This window comes from Pangasianodon hypophthalmus, chromosome 5 (genome assembly GCF_027358585.1).
Source record: "Pangasianodon hypophthalmus isolate fPanHyp1 chromosome 5, fPanHyp1.pri, whole genome shotgun sequence".
Lineage (NCBI taxonomy): Eukaryota > Metazoa > Chordata > Actinopteri > Siluriformes > Pangasiidae > Pangasianodon > Pangasianodon hypophthalmus.
Window position 1 is genome coordinate 1688943 of NC_069714.1, and position 20030 is coordinate 1708972.

The window sequence follows — 20030 nt, forward strand, 5'->3', positions numbered from 1 at the left end:
GGGGAACCCTGAAACAGCTTATTGTCCTGAATGATAACACACTTAACCCAGCTAAATCTCAAGCCCCTCCATGACTTGGATCAGATGAGTGAGCAGGAGAAACTCCAAAATGTGCAGGTCACTGGGTCTTCTTCATACCTTCTTACCTTCACTTGCCCAGGTGATGGAAGGAACGTCCAGACCTACCTGCATTCACATATGCTTGTGCAATCGAGTCTATTACCCAATGGCCTTGAATTGTCTTTAGACTCGAGCCCTCGTACAGTGAGCCCACAAGCACACCAACACTTGTTCAAAGGCTTTATTTGTAAAACCTGAAACACAGACCATACTGACAAATCACATCACTACATAATTTTTATTTTATTGTTGCTTTGAGTTGTGAAAAGGTGGTGATGAAAGGACCGCATGGTTGTTTTTCTGGTCTGTCTTATGCGTTCAGATACTTTGCATGGTGCTTGATGTGGTCCTCGACGAACGAGAACACAAAGTAATAGCTGTGGTCATAGCCCTGCGGGAGCAACGCGTAAAGAAAAATAGTTATTAAGATATATGTAGATGTTTATGTATTCATCTCTGCATGCAGAAATTGATTAAAATTATTAGCACCCTTCAAGAGAATGGGAAAAATTCCAAGAGATGCGTTTACAGTGGCCGGAAATGCCACTTTACTTTTGATTCATGGGTTTCTAAAATTTTGAAATGAACTATCAGACACCACATCCATTAGATCAATCTGTTTGAAGGGTTGCAACGAAAACAGGTGGCACTAAATGAAATTACTGACACTGGGCCTCATTTATCAAGCTGGCAACAAACAGATTTATTCATAACTCGTTCACAGGAGCATTTAAACAAGAAATCTGGTATTCATGAAAATCCTGCAGTTTTGGAAAAACGTTCGTATCTTACTCGTTCTCCTGAGTGTGTGCAAATTTATGCATAAGAAGACTTCCTGGAACCTCGACTGATCGGCTTCAAACCACATAAATCGTGATGAATTTCAGCACTTTTATATACAGACTATGCTGTCAAGTTTAAATTGCTGATGTATTTCAATTACACATACAAAGTTAATGAATATTTTGTGAAACTGTACGAGACACTGACCGCAGCCGTCATGGTGGGCGGGGACTTCACCTCTGGTGAACATCTACCAGACCTTCAGGATACTTACAGCTGGCGATGCAGAGAGAAGGCTAAGAAGACCAATAGAGGACTCTAGAAAGCCAAACCATGGCCTAGGGGAGGGTTAGTTCTCAGGCAAACACTACTACAGCATGAGAACCAACACACAGTGTTTCAGGAGGAGCTACAAGCGATTAGGGCTCTGAATGGGACCGCCAATCAGGCATGGACACACTCACACTCACACACCCAGCCGCATCTACGAAAACCTGGACTGTTCTAACTCATCACTCAGTCCATCAGCACACACACACCGAACAGGACATCCATGATTCGTGGGCGTTTGTGTACACAATGTGTACAGCACATATCAGACACACTTACAATACTGCAATGTGCTTTCTGTACTGGGATATTTATTGTTTATTGCAGTGTATGGTCCTGCACTGTTATGCACTTGAGGTCTTACATTTCCTACATGTGATCTTTGCAGAGTTTGGGAACTTGCAGTGAAGAATTTCATTGCAATAACTCTCTATATGTGACAAATAAAGAACTTGAACTTAATGGCATTAACTAAAGAAATAATAAATATGAAAAAAATGAAGAAAGCAAGCAAACCTAAATCCATAAATTGAGGCAATTAGGACCATTCGATTAGAATCTTGCTGTATGAATGGAGGACACGCTCGGGCAGTGTATAAGGTTATGTTTTTGATGGCGTCTCACTGTAATGCTGTGCAACACGTTATTAGAGCCAGCACTAAGTGATACATCCTGGTAATTTATGGGTGATTGGAATTCATCAGTATACTCATGCGAGTACAAAAGAAACCTGCGTTTCTAAAACCTTTTTGTTTGTTTTGTCTTAAACATTCACACAGAACTTTACTAAAAGATTGATAAATGAGGCCCACATCATGCCAACAACTGTAATGGTATGTAACCTGATGAGAAAACTGATGGGGAAAAAATGGGCTGCATGAAACAAAAAGCCCCCAAACGTTAAATATGGAGGTGGATAGTTGCTGCTTTGGGGCTGTTTCGCAGCTGGGGGTTCGGGGACTTCATGTGAAACTTGATGGCTTCATGAATTTTGCTAAATACCAGGATATTTTCACTTAAACCTGGTGCCTCTGCCAGGAAGTTCAGATTTATGATATAGATAGTTACCAACCCCAAACAGTTAACACAAAAATAGCTGCAGGAGCACAAATTCAGTGTTTCGCAACGGTTATTCCAGTCTCTGGATTTGAACCCTATTGAATTGAAGAGCGAGGGCCACATGCAAAAATCGAAGAATAAAAAAGGAGCTTGCAATGTTTGGTATGAAACTGTGCAAAAAAATAGGGATAAAACAAAACGATACATCATCCACGTTTAGACTTAATATTACTCATTTCATCTGTTGTTCATTTTTGCTTCTTTTCATGAAGGGTGCCAATAAAGTATAGTATAGTTGATGTGCTTTCCTTTACTCTTATGGACTTTACCAATAACAGCAAGAAGTATAGAAATAGTAACAACATGGAGAGAGGGGGAAAAAAAAAAAAAAAAAAAAAAAAAAAAAAAAAAGTGAATGCTTTTCCAAGATAAATCGACTCAAAGTGGCCCTTTTTCATCAAAGCTGCATACTGGAAAGTCTGACTGTAAAACGATTGTATGCAGATTCCACTGACTGATTCACGGCCTAGCTGTACGATCAAACTCGCGTCTCTTCGGAGTTCGTGTAGCATTTTTAAGATACATTACATTCTCTTTCCCAGGCAACGAAATGGTCTTCCAGATATACTGTACAGTTAAGCATAGTCTGCAATCAAGCCTATTATCCAATGGCCTACACTGTCTTTAGACGGCGATCCCAAAAGCACACAGTCCACTTGGTCACTGGCTTTATTTGAATTCGGGCGTGATTCACGTAACCTACACCGAGGGAAAACTGGGGCGTGTCATATGACTGTACCAGGTAAGAGTCTAGTGGACAGGAGCTTGTTTCCAGGCAGGTGAAGCTGATTGATTGATTGCGCTCAGATCGCCTCTCATTCTGATGTCGTATAGTTTCATAAATCAGATGCACATCTGTTCCTGGCACTTGGATCTGCACTCGATTCTGTGCAACTTTGATGAACGAGAGCTAGTGTGTTGTTGTGTAACTGGCTAGCACACCAAATTCATCAACTGGTGCAACTACTGACCTGCTGAAGTCGAAACACGACGGGGATTTTCTTCTCGGAGCAGGCGGCGATCAGGTTATCAGGAAGCAGCTGACTGGCCGACAGAAACTGGTCGTCACGGCCCTGGTCAATCAAAATATCCAATTCCGGACCCGAGTATGAGGCAGCCAATACTGTGGCATCATACGCCTGAAACAAAGTAGATGACTGCATGAAAATTCAGTAAGTGTGTACGACAGGTCAGCCAACACTCAGCTCAAATAAAAAAAAAATCGGATATTTTTCAGAGAACAAAGACTGTATTACCAAATCAAGACAAAACGACTTCAGATTTTTATAAATATTCAATACAATGGGCCTCATTCATCAATCTTTTAGTAAAGGTGTGTGTGTAATTGTTTGCATAAGCCAAACTGAACTAAACATTCCTGCCAGATTTACAAAAGTTTCAGAAACGTTGATTTTCTTCTTAGATCGTACGTCGATCGCCTGTAATGTGCAAAGCGAGTTCCTGAATCAGCTCATTTGCATTTAGTCACACCCACAAAACTCCATAAAAGGTCAAGCTCATACAGGGCTTGAATACTTAATGACTGCTAAACGGTGACAGAAAAAGCAGAAAGTGGAAGTTATTCGGACTCATTTCTATGGCAGTAAAAATGTTTAGCAGTGTAAAAGCACCTAAAAAAAAAAAGGGTCAAAGTCTAGAGACAAATTACAGAAACGGTAAATTAGGTGTGAGTTTAGTGAGGTGACAAGAAAATGGTGTGACATGAAAATGGAGGAGGAGAAAAGATCGACACTTTAGCCAGGTGATCGTGGGACACCAAGAGCGTCACTTAAGGGAAACTTATTTTAATAGCTTTCGTTCTCCAGAAAAAATAATAAGCTTTAAACATCCTTGCCCTCATGAGCGTGGCATGCGCTAAATCCTCTCTCAGCTGAGGCGTTTGTTTATGGTTTATGGCTATGCACAGTGAAGCTTGTCATCCTTCTGAATGACTAGTTTTATTAGACTTAATTTATGAGTTTATTGGTTTGTGATCAAAGTCTTGCAAAAAAAAAAAAAAAAAAAAAACTTGTAAAATCATATTAAACACCACGTCACATATACCAACTGTTCTTTCTTTACCTCCCAGGTGGATTTTTCAGGTCCCAGGTAGCCGGAAAAAGCCTTTTGTCCCCAAGCACACTGCATTGGGTTACAGATTGGGGCAAAAGCGGAAACAGCCTGTTTAAAAAAAAAACAAAAAAAAAACACACATTTTAAGATCATTTTCTGCTCCATTAACCCAGATGAGAAGAACATACATAAAAAGTTCTATGCATAGTTTCTAATGCAGAATTATTCACTCAACCTTTTCATCACAAAACTGCATCTTTATTTGAAGCCTCTGTTCTATAAATGAACCTCGTCAGCAGCTCATCCAGCTTCTTTACGCGTCAGCTTCTTTATCGCCTCCTCCCATGCACCATACGCATTCTCATCCTCAGACAAACACTAAACTAGGTATTTCAGACTAAATTTAGGTTGTGCATCGACAACATTTTTCTGACAATGTTTCAAAAGTCAGCAGTGGTTAAATACCGACCTTGTATTTCCCAGGATTCTTCAGTGCACAGATGAGAGCGCCGTGGCCACCCATAGAATGCCCCGAGATGGACATCTTCTCCGGATCCACAGGGAAATTAGAGTTTATTAAACGTGGCAGCTGAGTGAGAGAAACATAGAGAGAAAGAAAGAAAGAAAGAAAGAAAGAAAGAAAGAATTATTTTTGAAATACAGTAGAGGCCAAATGTTTAGGGGGGTTTGTTTGTACCCACCTCTTCGGTGACATAAGAGTACATGCGATAGTTGGTCTTCCATGGCTCCTGCGTAGCATCAACATAGAAACCGGCTCCTGTTCCAAAATCCCAGCTTTCGTCTTCTCCTTCAATATTGCAGCCGCCTAACAGGACAATTATCAAACTTTAAGTAAAGTTGTGTCGAAATATTTGCGAATTTACGAATGTTTCGGAAGCGCTGATGTTTTTTCCGTACTCGCAATTATGCCGAAATAAACACAGTACAAATGACTGGGTTTCACAAAATATTCTCGATGGTATTCTTAGTCCTTGACTTAGTGAACTAGCATGAGGACGTGTTTTTGACAGAGACTCCAGAGCGCTTCTGTAAGTCGCTTTGGACAAGGGCGTCTGCTAAATCCTTTAAACGTAATAAAACATTAACAATTTAACCTTGAAAGTCTAATCTCTATATAAAAAGTAATCCGTGCAAATTATATGATCTGAAGGCGACCAGTGGAGATTTAAATGAGTTAATCTTCTTATGCTTAAAGTAGAAATATACGAATATGAACATTTTTCTAAAATTACAAAAGTTTCATGATTACCAAAATTCTTGTGTAAATGCTGCTTTGGACAATTTCCAAATAAATCAGTTCATATCCAGCTTGATAAGTGAGGCCTAATGTGTGTATGTTTTGTGTGTGTGGGCGAATCTCCCTTTCACTCACGTGGGCTTGTATCCGGGGCGACAACGATGATGCCATGCTCGGAAGCAGCCCGCTGGCATCCTGCTTTGGTGATGAAATTCTGCTCAGTGCATGTTAGTCCTGTCCCACAGAAACACATACATGTTTGTCTTATTATCCTTGTGAGGGTCTTACTTACTCCTCCATTTGCATAATTACCAATCCAGTTAATTAAAGCTATTTCTAAATGTAAATCTTACAAAAAAAAAAAAAAAAAAAAAGATCATTTACATTTAATAAAATAAAATACCAGAGAGCCAGTACAGCACAGGGCATTTTCCACTTTCAGCCTTAGGAGGAAGGTAGATGGCAAATTTCATCTTGCACTTTAGTTCAGAGCTTAAAAACCAAGAAAGAAAGAAAAAACAATGAACGTGGTGAAGCTGCAACACAAATGATTAGACTGTGTTATGTTTTCCAAATCAGTCCCTGGCTGTGTCTCAATATCTGGTCATCTGTCTATTTACACAGTATTTTAAGTCATTGAGAGTAAACTGATGGCTGTTTCATTCCTATTATGACTAAAATATGCTGCCTAGTCGGGTTATTGTTGGTCTGACTTTTAAAGTAGCATCATATAGTATCTTTCCTCAATAAGTCAATCGCACAAAGCAACATGACAGCGATTAATAATTGCACGGTATTTTAGCCTTCTGCCCTTGATACCATGGGAAAATCCCAGCAACTAAAGCCAAGACCAACTTGTGGACCTCCAAAACTCCCCACGAGCATCTCTACAAACAACTGTATGCAAATATAAAAATCTGAGACAACACAGACACTGCATCGTTCAGGAAGGAGGCCCAAAATAACTCCCAGAGATGAACAAACTTTGGTCCGAAAGGTTCAACTGAACCCCAAACAGAGGAACTGGTTAAGGACTTGGTGGCATCAAGTACCAAAGTATGTAATGTCATGGCACAAGAAAAAGCCCCTTTAAAATAAAATGCATGTCATCGACAGGACAAAGACTTAGCCTTCTGGAGGAGTGTTCATTGGTGAGATGAAACAAAAAAAATGACTGTTTGGTCATAAGGATCAGCTCTATGTATGGAGAATAGCTTTCAATCCAAAGAACACCATCCCAGCTGTGAAGCATGGGGGTGGCAGCATCATGTTGTGGGAGTGTTTTACAGGAAAATGGACTGGTGCACTTCAGAAATTAGACAGCGTCATGAGGAAAGAGAACAGCAAAAGCGTAAGACATCAGCCAGAAAGTTAACACTCGGTCGCAATCAGGTCTTCCAGCAGGACAGTGATCCTGAGACAACAAGGTGAAACTAGTGGCGTGGCCATCCCAAAGCAACGACCTGAATCCCATAGAAGATCTGCGGACTGAACTGAAAAAGTCTGAGCGGACGAGGCCCACAAACCTGACTGAGTTACACCAGTTCTGTCAGGAGGAATGGGCAAAAATTCAGGCAAGGTGTTGTGAGAAGCTTGTGGAAACTAACCCCAGGGCTTGACTCACGTTAAGCAATTAAAAGGCAATGCCATGAAAATACTAACAAAGTGTATGAAGACTGGAAAAAAGACCAGGCGATTTTTTTTTTTCTGATCTTCAACTGGCAGGTTTGGGTGAGTCTGTGCCCATGATAGCCTCAGATTCCTGTTCTTGGCTGACAGGAGAGGAACCTAGCTCATCTACCTCAAGGTTCGATGTTTTGTGCATGCTGAGATGCTTTTCTGCTCACCACGGATGTAAAGAGTGATTACATATGAGTTACTATATCCGTCCTAGCAGCTCAAATCAGACCAATTTTCCTCTGATCCTTCTTATCAGCGACGCGTTTCCACCCACAGAACTGTCTTCGGCTTATACAATGTTTTTTGTTTTTCGCACCATTCTGTGTAAAATCTACAGACTGTTGTGTGTGAAAATCCCAGGAGATCAGCACGTTCTGAAAAAATCAAACCACCAAGTCTGGCACCAACAATCATGTCAGGGTCAAAAAGTAGATTTAAAAAAAATCTGTGTTAAATTCTTTACATATAGGAGAAAGATAAAAAGTCCATAAAAAGATTTATTTATTTTTTTTACCTGTCATGCTCAAACACTTTCTGGTATCCACCACAGCACTTGTTGGATGACACCTGCGTTAAGGCCATGGCTAGCTTCAATCAGAACAAACACACATTTATAAGAAAATGAACACATTTTGTTTATGAGGTTTTATTTTCTTTTACTTCTTTAGCATGCAAGTTCATGCTAAACACTGTAATTACTGAGACTGGTTTCAGCTGTGCTGTGCTTAACAGAGCTGCAAAAATAGACTGCTGCTGCTGCTGCACCCTTATTGCACTATCTAGTGCACTATCTAGTGCACTACCAGCGCGGCGGAAGCTCAGGGCGGAAGTGAGCGCTCTGCCTCCTGCCTAGTGCGCGAGTGTAGGGACTGAGGAGCTGCTCGGGACACCGCCGCAAAGTTACAAGCTAGCACACAGCGGTTTAGATAAACTGAACTGCAGGAAAATATCAAAACAAAACATACTTAGCTATTAAAAATTAAGCCACATTCTAATGGTTAATCACACCTTTGTGGTGTTGGTGGTCTTGGTGTTTTTAATGAAGCCCTGGAAAGAGCAGCTCTTCACTTCTTCAGCTCCTCTTCGCTGGTGTCAGCGAGGTTCAGAGGTCGCCACTGACGTCACGACGTCATGACGTCGCGACACGGCGCGTTTGCGTCACCGTCACGCAGCCACCATGTTCAAGAGGGTTTTTATTATTATTATTATTATTATTATTATTATTATTGTTGTTGTTGTTGTTGTTTTAAATAAGAACTTTATTGAAAATCAGACAAGTATACAACATCTGAGAGTGCCAGGGGATCAGTAGATGAAAAAATAAAGAAGTAATAAGAAAATAAACCAAATAAATAATAATAAAGCTAAGAAAGAGTTACACAAATATCTTGTAAAGCTATACATTTTAACAATTTCTTTGTTAGAACACAAAGAGATTGAAGAAATGTATTGTTTGGGATTTTGGGACAGCTCTAAAAAGTTTCTTTGTTGATGAATTTTGATTTATGAATGTCAAATTTGGTTAAACTATTAATGAAATTGATCAAAGAAACGTGAGAGCTGACTTTTCTGTCATAGTCAGTGAAACCAGACAATACATTTCTCCAAATAATAAAAAATTTAGGATCGATATGATCAGCAATAAAGCGGGTTAATTGACTCCAGAGTGGCTTTGTATAAGGGCAAATCCAAAATAAATGTACCAGCGTTTCTCTATGTTCTTCACAGAAGTACAATTTACATCAATGTCTTCCTTAAGCTTCTGTAGGTAACGGTTAAGTTGGATCTCTTCGACTTCGTTAGTCAAGAAAAATTTCTGTGGCAATAGCCAAACTCGATCCCAGCAGATTCCTCCAACAAAACTGGACCAATATGACAAGGCTGAAGGTGTTGACTTCTTGTTTAAAAAGTTGCCGAATAGCCTTATTATTATTCTTACTACACATTGGAAAACAAGTTTTCCCAACATTCGTTTCAGTTACATCAACCAATAAAGGGTGATTACCGTTTGCCTTCAAAAAAGTAAAAAGTTTTTCTTTATAAAGTGAAATAACACCTGAGGGGACAGCGTCGAAGACGATCCAGAATTGCTTTGGAGGAATAGGGATTCCATAATGCTGAATAAAATCAGCATAATTATAGAGCTGACCATCTTGGTCAAATAATTGGCTTAACAATATAACGTTATTATGAAACCATTGTTGAAAAAAAGTGATTTATTTTTATACGAGATATATCTATTATTCCAAATATAAAATCTATAAAGGCTAAAGTTGTGTTTGTAAATAAGAGATCGTGCCAGTAACATTTTCTGTGGAACGATGAGAGTTTGAAGGGGATTTTGTCAATAATATAACTACAAAACAACAAAAAATTGAGACCACCAACAGAGGAAAAGACATGATGGGGAATAAGATTCCACAAGGAGGTTAGACACCTAAAGTATCGTCTAATCCAAAATCAAAAAGTTAAGACCATCCTTACTCGCTCATCAGAACTGATTTTTTGAAATAGTGAGTGCGGTTTTTCCATACAAAATCAAACAATATTTTGTCTATGGTTTTATGATGATCAACATACAGAGACAGTGCAGCATACATTAATGTAGATAATCCTTCAACCTTCGAGAGCAAAATCCAGTCAGAAGCAGTGCTCCTAATTTTGTTGTATACAGAGATATACAATGACAATAAAGACTTTCATTCATTCATTCATTCATACCACATTGCACTTTAAATCTGGTTGATAGAACTATTGGCATTATTGTAAAGAGTTTTAATGGCATTACAGAAGAAGTCTCTGAAGCCATATTTCCTTAGTGAATGGTAAAGAAAATTATGTTCAAATCATGTCAAAGGCTTTGAAAAAGTCTAAGAAAACTATAAAAACTGTTCCCTGGAATTAAATATGAATAATCAAGTAAATCTAAAACGAGTCTAATATTGTTAGAAATATGCCTCTTATGCATGAACCCTGATTGCACTTCATCAACTACAGAATCCAATACTACTTTAATTCTTTTGTTTAACAGGCAAGTTGTCAATGTAAAGCGGGTCTTTGTGGGGTTTTGGAATTAGTGTAATTAAACATTGAATCATACTCCAAGGTAAGGTACTGGCTGAAAGGCTCTCATTAAACACTTCAAGCAAAAAAGGTGCCAACTGCTGAGAAAATAATTTCTAAAATTCAGAGCATAAACCATCTGTTCCAGGGGATTTGTTATCCTTCAGCAGTTCGATCCAACTACAGATCTCTGTTTTGGATAAAACGCAACCACAACGATCTCTTTCTGATTCATCAAGTTGAGGTGTTTTCACTAATGAATTCAACAAAGATGAAGTATCGTTTCAGAGTATTCTGATGTATATAATTCATTATCTGAAGAGAGTAAATTAATAGAAATGTAAATAGCTTTATGATCAATCAAAGGACAGGGAAGAATGTTAACTGAGACATCTTGTTCTTTAATACTTTTGGAAAACTAGCCAATAGTCTAAACGAGATTATCTTTGTATTGTATTATTTTTGTTACTCCAAGTAACCACATCTGGGAATTTAACTCTCCATATGTCTGTTAAATCAAATCTTTCCATAAAATCGATATATGGGAATTTGGAAATTTGACTAACCAAAGCTTAAGTTTGTTTTATTAAATAAAAACTATTGTTTTTAAATATCGGTGTTTAGCTATTAGTTATTAGCGTTTTCTTAAACTCCTGGTGTTTTACGAAACTATAGACAATGAAATACTTGAATGAAAAAGAAGTAACTTTTAAGAAACTTCGAAATAAGTGATGAATAAGTGTCAAACTGAACTTCAACCGCACCGTAAGAGAGCTCAAATTGCTCGGCGAAAAACAGTATGGAATATACTCTCTAGAGTTCTGCAGATTTTTAGGATGCTGGTCAACATGCACAGCTGTTGTGTCCAGTAGATGGCGTTGAAGGTTGTTCAGATGTTGCGCCTAAGTAAAAGAAAATTGTCCTTAAGTAATTTCCTGTCCACTGATGAAGGCCCGAGCTCCAACGTAATATGCAAACTTTCCTTCAGCTTCAGTCTGGCCTCCCTGGCCGGTTGTGATAGATCTTCAGCAAAGCGGAGCTTGTTTTCACGCATGAAGGAATGGTTTTTGGCAGCCTTCCAAATGGAATCTCTGTAGGACCTCAGCGAAAACCCAATAATGATAGCTCTTGGTTTGGAGTTAGGTTGTATTTGTTTTCTGAGGTGGTGTACAACGTCGACAGCTTCAGCAGGTTTAACTGTTGCCTCCTAGAGAATGTTCTGTTCTATAACTCTATAACTTTATCCTTCAAAATTTTTCGTTTGCATTTTCGACGACGCTATAAAGCTTCAAATTGCACCTTCTTGAGAAAGACCCCAGCTCACAAACCCGCATTTGGAGTTTGGCCACTTTTTGTTCTTCCTCTTTGAGAGAAGTATCAACGTTCTTCATTTTCTTGTGTGTATCCTAAATTCCACTGCATGCAAAGTCCAGCGTTTTCTTCAACCCTTCTATTTTCAGTGAGTTTTCATCAATTTTCTTAGAGTTTTCGCTTACCAGCCTTTCGATAGAATCGACTCACTTATTAATGAAATGAGGGCTTTCTGCTTTTCCCAGTTTGAAAGGCATTTTGTGCAGAAGCTCAGCCGAGTCGACCTTACTTGGTAGCCGACCTTACTCGGTACTGATTTTACAGTTTATAAAGATATCATTTTTCCCTCATATGTCAGCCATTTTAAAATAATACTCACATTTTGTTTAACAAAAAATGTCCCACAGGATATCTGGTTCAAGAGTTGAACAAAGTTATATATAAAGTTTTTATTACAACAAAAGACTTCTGGTATAGACTACACTCACTTCTGGTTTAAATCTGAGTATGAAAACAGATCTGAGTATTTTGAGCACTAAACAGATAGAAATACAGACAATTGGCCTCATTTATCAATCTGAATACAAACAGATTTATGTGTAAACCATTTGTATGAGCACTTACACAAGAAATTTTGTATTTATGAAAATCCTGTAATTTAAAAAAAGACATTCATGCTCATCATACTCAAGTGTGTGTAAGTTTACACATAAGTAGACTTAGGAATTTTCATTTAGGAATTTTAAATGCTCATCATAAAAGTTGACCAATTTTAAAGGGTGTCATCTCCCCATCCATGAGTACCGTCATGAGCAAATTTGTTGGCAAAGTTGGAATTTTGTCAATTAATAATTCTTCAGTAACATCATTTCCGAGCACCTTTAGGTGGATGTAACAGAAGTCAGGGCCAGTTAGTTGGGCATAACGTGTGTGTTGCTTCAGTGAATCCACAAAACAGCCAGGATTGCTGCTAGGAGGCAGAGTATCACAGATGGCTTTAATTTCAGTCATACTTGGGGGAGAAATGGTGAAAGACTTGCACAAAAGGGGCGGCTGCATTAAGCTCGGGAGGGCTATTGTGACTCTTCCTCCGAAGCGGTTGCACCTTGAGGCACAGGAGTGTCTTTGATGACTACAGAGATGCTTCCTGATTTAAATTCAGACCATGTAGCAGCCAGCATATCTGTAACTTCCTTGCACGGCGGTTTACGGAATTACCCTGACAGATACACTGCAGGTTAAAATTATGAAATGCGTGTAATCCTAACTGAGATAACACGAGATAACCACATGGAGGTAGGTATTTGTAACAAAGAAAATTCTTATCTCCACCTGGTTACATAGAGAGCTGATAGATTTTCCTGGGTTCACTTAGAATCAGGAAAAAGTCTGTGTTCGTGCTGCTGCCACAACCTCTGTACCAGCGCCTGGGAAGAGAGTGCCAAAGAAACACACAAAGGCAGTTTTTGAGTAGCAAAGCTCTTCAAAGTTTACTGAGGCAGACAAGGAGGATTTATTCAAAAAAGGTGTAGTATCCTGAGTTATCTATATGCAATATCTGCAGAAACAAAGGTGTCAGACAAAGGCGTCAGCAGAGAACAGAAGTGGCGGTTGACGTGTTTCACAAAGTGAGATTATGTCCCGGAGTGTCAGAACTCAGAACATGTTTATTGGAACAGAAGAAGAGCAAAAGATATCACGAGGTCAGCACAGAGTGTGCCGACATATATTCATGATATATCAATCAGAGAAGGCTAATCCCACCTGGTCCTTGTAGCATTCAGCAATTTATTAATATATCGTTCTCAGAAACTGGACACGAGGGACTTTTCGGTAACACGCTACTTTATATTCAAGTGCAATATTGAAGGATGTAACCCGCTGTGTAATTTTGGCTCTGTATAACTCACAAAAAGCAGACTTGTACCACCTTTGCCACTGATTGCCCATCATCTGACACGTATAGCGACACAAAGGACTCATATAAACGATAAATGTGTGAGGTTAACCAAGAGAAAATTGAACCATAGTCCTATCACATAGGCTGTCTAGTCTCTAAGTTGAGCTTCAGGGACAAGTTGTCCACGCATCACACCCACACATTGAAGTGAGAACTGCCATTTGTCAACTCTGTGGAATGATGCTTTTGAGGCCCTTGCCCAGGGCCTCGTGGCGCAACGGTAGCGCGTCTGACTCCAGATCAGAAGGTTGCGTGTTCAAATCACGTCGGGGTCATGATGCTTGCTCTTTTACGTACACGCTGGTGTTGGTGGCTTTTGTGCTGAGACTTCCATATGGACTCGAATCTCTATGATGACCATCCATGTCTTTGTTGGCCTCATGCTAAAAGGTAACATTGTTCAGGTAATAACACTTTCAACCAATTACCAGTAGTAACTTAGCAACCTACTGTAATATGTTTCCAAAGTTTGTCCATGGTGCTTGCTGAAAAAAAATTGCCTGAAAATACTGTTTTCAGAATACAAGTTTCAGTGGACCTGTCAAACAATGTCCTGGGTTAAGAAGGTCTGAACCATAGAATTGTCTAGTCAAGTAGTGCGTTTGCATTTTTTCAGACAAGAAGACTTTTGACCATCCCATCACTTGGTAAACTTCACCAGTGTAACTCATGCTTGCAACAGTCACTCTGAAGTCTTAGATCGGCACAGTATGGGTATCATTTGGAAAGCATCAGCAATTCCAAAGTTTGTCCTCCAGATCCTCCAGATCAAAGTCTAATCCTCAAGGCCTTCAGAAGCCATCAGCAATTTCAACCAAGAATTGGCTTTTCCACCAAAGAAGTCAAACACAGCAAGCACAACACCCAAACAGGGACATGAACCCTGGACCCTCAGATTAAAGGATTGATACTCTATCGGCTAAGCTATCCGGGCCCTACTGCTTGCTTTCAAAATGGACACCAGGGTGTTTGTCCCCTATTTTATGTTCAACAGCACTATTCAAGGATACAAACCAACAAGGTGTAAGCTTGGCTCTGGATAAATCACAAATATAACTCCTTTGCCAATCATTGTCCACAGTTTTACACATATAAAGACACAAAGTACTCAAGTAACCTGTAACGTGGTGAAGTTAACCAAGAGAACATTGAACCTTGGTCCTATCTAATAAGCTGTCCAGTCTCTAAATTGAACCATGTTCAACTACTGTGTTTGTATTTTCTTTTAGAACGAGAAGACTTTTGACCATCCCATCACTTGGAAAATGTTACCAGCATAACTCTTCTTCATAACAGTAACTCTAAAGTCTTTTCTTGCTTCAAGGAATGCCTTGCTTCTCATGGTATGGAAATCATTTGAAAAGTATCAGCATTTTCAACCAAACTTGGCTATTCTGCACAAGGAGACCAAATGACTAACAAGCACATCTATTCCACCCACAAACAGGGACTTAAACCATGGACCGTCAGATTAAAATTCTGATGCGCTACCGGCTGAACTTTCCAGGCTCCGCCGTTATGTTTCTTTTACCGTCAAAACAGTTCAGGCCTGTGGGCACAAATTTTCAAGTTTCCTCTGATTAAATTGATCCTCTGCTCTGGATCGGAGAAGGGTAATCCCGTCAAACAGTGTCCTGGGTTAAGAATGTCTGAACCATATCTAATAACCTTTCTTTTGTTCTGTGAATCCCATGGCTTTGGTGAAGTTGCTGAGCCTGATCGGTAAAAATGAAACACTGTCAATGTATGATTGAGGTCATTATTGGTAAAGCACAAAATTGTACTACATTGTGTTATAATATCAGGTACGATTCCTATCTTCACAAAATATTTTTACAAAAGGTATGAATCATGATATTGAATTATGCGCAAAGAACGTGCAACCATGATATTTTTATGGCGGAGCTTGTAGAAAAAAAGCAACAATACAAACATCCCCTTCATCCCCTTCAGAAACCGCAGATGTAAACTGATCCTAAAAGACTGTTAGTACTTTTAACTCCATAATAATGTTTTTTAGGTAAAAACAAACAAACAAAAATTTAACATGGAGAACCTCACTTGTTTGGAAAAAAGAGTATCTGGCATTATTAGTGCAACAGTACATGACTACAATTTTACAGTTCAAATATTGTTCGGCCTTTTTGACATCAGCAAATGTATCTGATTTGTGCACAGATAAACCCATGCCTTGCAGGAACTGTTCAGCGATTTGTTCTATTTCAAAATCATTTTTACAGGATTGAACAATCAGGCAACCCACAAGGAAAAGCATAACTTTCTTTGTTGTGGAAGATAAACAGATGTTTCTTTTTTTTCTGAACTAATTCTAGGCTGAAAATGCTACTGATTTTTTTTTTTTTATCACCTGAGCCTCGCTCAGGAAGCTGAACTATTTGGATGAAAATTTCCAACATATCATCCATAAGATCTGAAATTTTCTTTGGATGGCATTTTTAAACATTGTTAGATTCTAATTCAAGGACATTGCCAAAGAAAAAAATGATCAGTAAAATTTACTTTTCGCAACAATTTGCAATGTTTACTTAAACTTAACTTGATAATTTTAAGTAAAATCTACTTGATTGAAATGGATAAATATTGCACAAATGAAATGAGTAAATCAAACCAATATTGTCCCTTTCTTTTAAGTAATTTTTACTTATTTGCTTAATGCATCATAGCTCAAATATATTAGGTAAAGCTAACGTAAACTATTTTTGTAAAAACTTTAGTATTTATTAATTGGGAATTTTTATAATAATAATAATAATAATAATAATAATAACAAAAATTAAAGCTGCAAGCAGCATTTTCAGGGGCCAAGTCACATAGCCACTCTCACTATAGGTGACAGCATTTCAGACACTGGATACAACAGTTTGTGTGAGCAGATCAACATAACATCATCTTCAAAGCAAATCACACAGAGACTGAGATTATTCCAGCTGTTCTGTGCTTAATCAAACCATGACAATTTAAGGATAGGCTCAATAACAAAGACGATCTAACTGGGATGGAACTGAGAAGTTTTCTACAGTCTCAACTGAGTGAAAGGAGCAGTAATGAGGTTTTCCAAGAGCTGATGAGCACCAGGCAGCGTGAGCATGAAACCCTGCAGCAGTCTCTGTATCGGGTCATAAGACTCAAATAAAAGGTAATTTTTGCTTCAAAACATAGCAGCATGAAAAGTGAATACGAGCCCCGCACAGTTCCTAGTGTGTTTCTGTTCAGAATTCATAAAGGCCTTGTGCCAAAATATAGTGACATCCAAAGTGAACTGAAACCTCTTCACTCTGAAACAGGTGACCAGAATCTCAACGAGGAGAGTAAACGTCAACGCAGACTAGGTCACACCACACACCACGCAACTGAACATTGATGTCACTGTCTATGCTTCAAGCAGATCAACCCGTACAAGAAGAAGAAGACCGTACAGGTGTCCCTAGTGGTTCAAGTCCCCTTTCTGGTGGGAAGCATAGCCCTTGAAATAGAACCTGTCTACTATCACTGCACTCCTTAGTGGAGCAATGGAAATAGAAGATGACCAAGCAAGTGTAATTGTGAACTTCATACAGACACAAAGCCCACTTAATGTCCCTGAGACCACTGTCAAAGTCAGGACAGGTCACATGTCAAATGCAAAGTGCCTGTAGGATTTGACCTATCAGACCGAGTTGTCCTGTATGAATCCAACCAAGAAAACCTGGAGCTTGATCAGCTTGATCTGGGTGATGGTCTATTAGAAGTTTGGAGAGCCCATTCATCACTGTTCCTATAGAGAAGCACACAAGACAGGCTGTTATCCTGCCTCGAGTTACAGCACTTGGAATACAGACAATTGCAAAAAAAGTAGAAACAGTCCAGATAGTTGAAATAGCTTGGGTGGAAGTCAACATTGCGCAACAAGGAGCAGACAGGATTAGCCTTCTCTGATCCAGAGCAGAGGATCAATTTAATCAGAGGAAACGGTTGAAAATTTGTGCACACAAGCTTGGTTGAAAATGCTGATGCTTTTCAAATGATTCCCATACCATGACATGCAAGGCATTCCTTGAAGCCTTCTAAGATTAGACTTTAGAGTGACAAACACCCTGGTGTCCATTTCATATCAATAAATTGTAGAAAGCCACAAATCCAGATGGGATTAGCCCGCTCTGATCCAGTGCAGAGGAAAAAATTTTTTGGAACAGTTGAACGTGTGTGGCCACAGGCCTGACCTGTTTTGAGGGTAGAAGAACGCAAACAGCAGGGCCCGGATAGCTCAGTCGGTAGAGCATCAGACTTTTAATCTGAGGGTCCAGGGTTCAAGTCCCTGTTCGGGCGTTATGCTTGCCGTGTTTGAGTTCTTGGGTGGAAAAACCAAATCTTGGGTGAAATTGCTGACAGCTTCCAAAGGCTATGAAGATTAGCCTTCTCTGACCTGGAGGACAAACTTTGGATTATCTGATGTCTTGCAAATCATACTGTGCCAATCTAGTGTTGAGAGTGCCTGTTGTGAGGATTATGGCTAAATTATGCTGGTGAAGTTTACTGAGTGATGGGATGGTCAAAAGTCTTCTTGTCTGAAAAAATGCAAACACGCTACTTAAACAGACAATTCAATGGTTCAAATATTCTTAACCCAGGACATTGTTTGACAGGTCCACTGAAACTTGTATTCTGAAAACGTCTTAAGCAGTATTTTCAGGCAATCTTTTTTTCAGCAAGCACGATGGACAAACTTTGGAACTTTGTGCACTTTACGTTTAATTTAATTTATGTAATTTATGTAGTCCCCGTAGTTCTGTGTTGTTCTGTGTTGTCTTATGTGGCACCTTGGTCCTGGAGAAACGTTGTTTCGTTTCACTGTGTACTTGTATATGGCTGAAATGACAATAAACTCCACTTGACTTGACTTGACTTGAAACATATTACAGTAGGTTGCTAAGTTACTACTGGTAATTAGTTGAAAGTGTTATTACCTGAACAATGTTACCTTTTAGCATGAGGCCAACAAAGACATGGATGGTCATCATAGAGATTCGAGTCCATATGGAAGTCTCCGCACAAAAGCCACCAACGTGTATGTAAAAGAGCAAGCGTCGTGACCCCGACGTGATTTGAACACGCAACCTTCTGATCTGGAGTCAGACGCGCTACCGTTGCGCCACGAGGTCCCAGGCAAGGGCCCTAAAAGCATCATTCCACAGAGTTGGCAGCGCATTCTAGGTCCTCGTTGAGGTGATAAAGATGCATTGAAATTCAGAGACAAGCGGGGGGCTGTGACAGTTGCGACTAGGTTCTGACATCTGGGCTAGAGCTTTTTCAGAGGACAAGGCACAAGCTCTGGATTCCACTTTCCAAGACAATAAGGGAGAATTTAAAGAGCAAATTGCAGTTCTCACCTCAGGGTGAACAACTTGTACCTGAAGCTCAACTTAGAGACTAGACAGCCTATGTGATAGGACCAAGGTTCAACCTTCTCTTAGTGAACTTCAAACATTTACTGTTTACATGAGTCCTTTGTGTCATTATACGTGTCAGATGATCAGTGGCAAAGGCGGTACAAATCTGCTCGTTTCGAGTTACACAGAGCCAAAATTACATGGCAGTTTGCATCCTTCAATACTGCACTTGGCCGTAAAGTAGCGTGTTACCAAAAAGTCCCACGTGTCCATTTTCTAAGAAAGGTATATTAATAAATTGTTGAACGCTACAAGGACCAGACGGGATTAGCCTTCTCCAATCCAGTGCAGAGGATCAATTTAATCAGAGGAAACTGTTGAAAAGTTGTGCCCACAGGCCTGAACTGTTTTGACGGTAAAAGAAACATAACAGCAGAGTCTGGAAAGCTTATCAGAAGCGTCGGTCGCGCAGCAGACTTTTAATCTGACAGTCCATGATCTAAGTCCCTGTTTGTGGGTGAAATAGACGTGTTTGTTAGTCATTTGGTCTCCTTGGACAGAATAGCCAAGCTTAGTCGAAAATGCTAATGGCTTTCAAATAACTCCCATACCATGACAAGCAAGGCATTCCTTGAAGCAAGAAAAGACTTTAGAGTGACTATTATGAAGAAGAGTTATGCTGGTAACATTTTCCACATCTGATATCTGGGCTAGAGCTTTTTCAGAGGGCAAAGCACAAGCTCTTTTTATCTCAGTTAGGATTATACGCGTTTCATAATTTTAACCTGCAGTGTATCTCCCAGGGTAATTCTGTTTAGAATTATTGGCACACGAATCGTGTAAGGAATAACTGAAAGGAGCTGATTGTGATCCCCGCTCTGCCAGGAGATCGTGTTCCTCGTTAAATGGTAGTGAGAGGGTTATCCCCGCTTCGCCTGGTGGTTGT

The 20030-nt window shown here is 39.5% G+C and overlaps 1 protein-coding gene and 3 non-coding genes across 5 annotated transcripts; 2 read left to right on the forward strand and 2 right to left on the reverse strand.

The window, feature by feature from the left end:
• Positions 1–287: 287 nt before the first annotated feature.
• Positions 288–8522, reverse strand: esd (esterase D/formylglutathione hydrolase). 2 transcript variants are annotated; one of them, XM_026910995.3, is made up of 9 exons: positions 8372–8522; positions 7878–7951; positions 6087–6175; positions 5819–5917; positions 5127–5251; positions 4895–5014; positions 4435–4533; positions 3324–3491; positions 288–511 (listed from the first exon to the last, which is right to left on the reverse strand). In XM_026910995.3, exons 2-9 carry the CDS (start codon positions 7943–7945, stop codon positions 431–433), a joined length of 849 nt encoding a protein of 282 aa, XP_026766796.3. In that variant the 5' UTR covers positions 7946–7951; positions 8372–8522; the 3' UTR covers positions 288–430. The 2 variants fall into 2 exon arrangements, with proteins under 2 accessions (XP_026766796.3, XP_053090047.1); XM_053234072.1 differs by having other exon boundaries at positions 7878–7947; positions 8372–8508.
• Positions 8523–13900: 5378 nt separating this feature from the next.
• On the forward strand, positions 13901–13972 carry trnaw-cca (transfer RNA tryptophan (anticodon CCA)). Its single transcript has one exon. It is a non-coding gene; the product is annotated as a tRNA-Trp (tRNA).
• Positions 13973–17950: 3978 nt separating this feature from the next.
• On the forward strand, positions 17951–18023 carry trnak-uuu (transfer RNA lysine (anticodon UUU)). The gene has a single exon. It is a non-coding gene; the product is annotated as a tRNA-Lys (tRNA).
• Positions 18024–18784: 761 nt separating this feature from the next.
• On the reverse strand, positions 18785–18856 carry trnaw-cca (transfer RNA tryptophan (anticodon CCA)). Its single transcript has one exon. It is a non-coding gene; the product is annotated as a tRNA-Trp (tRNA).
• Between the last annotated feature and the right edge of the window lie 1174 nt (positions 18857–20030).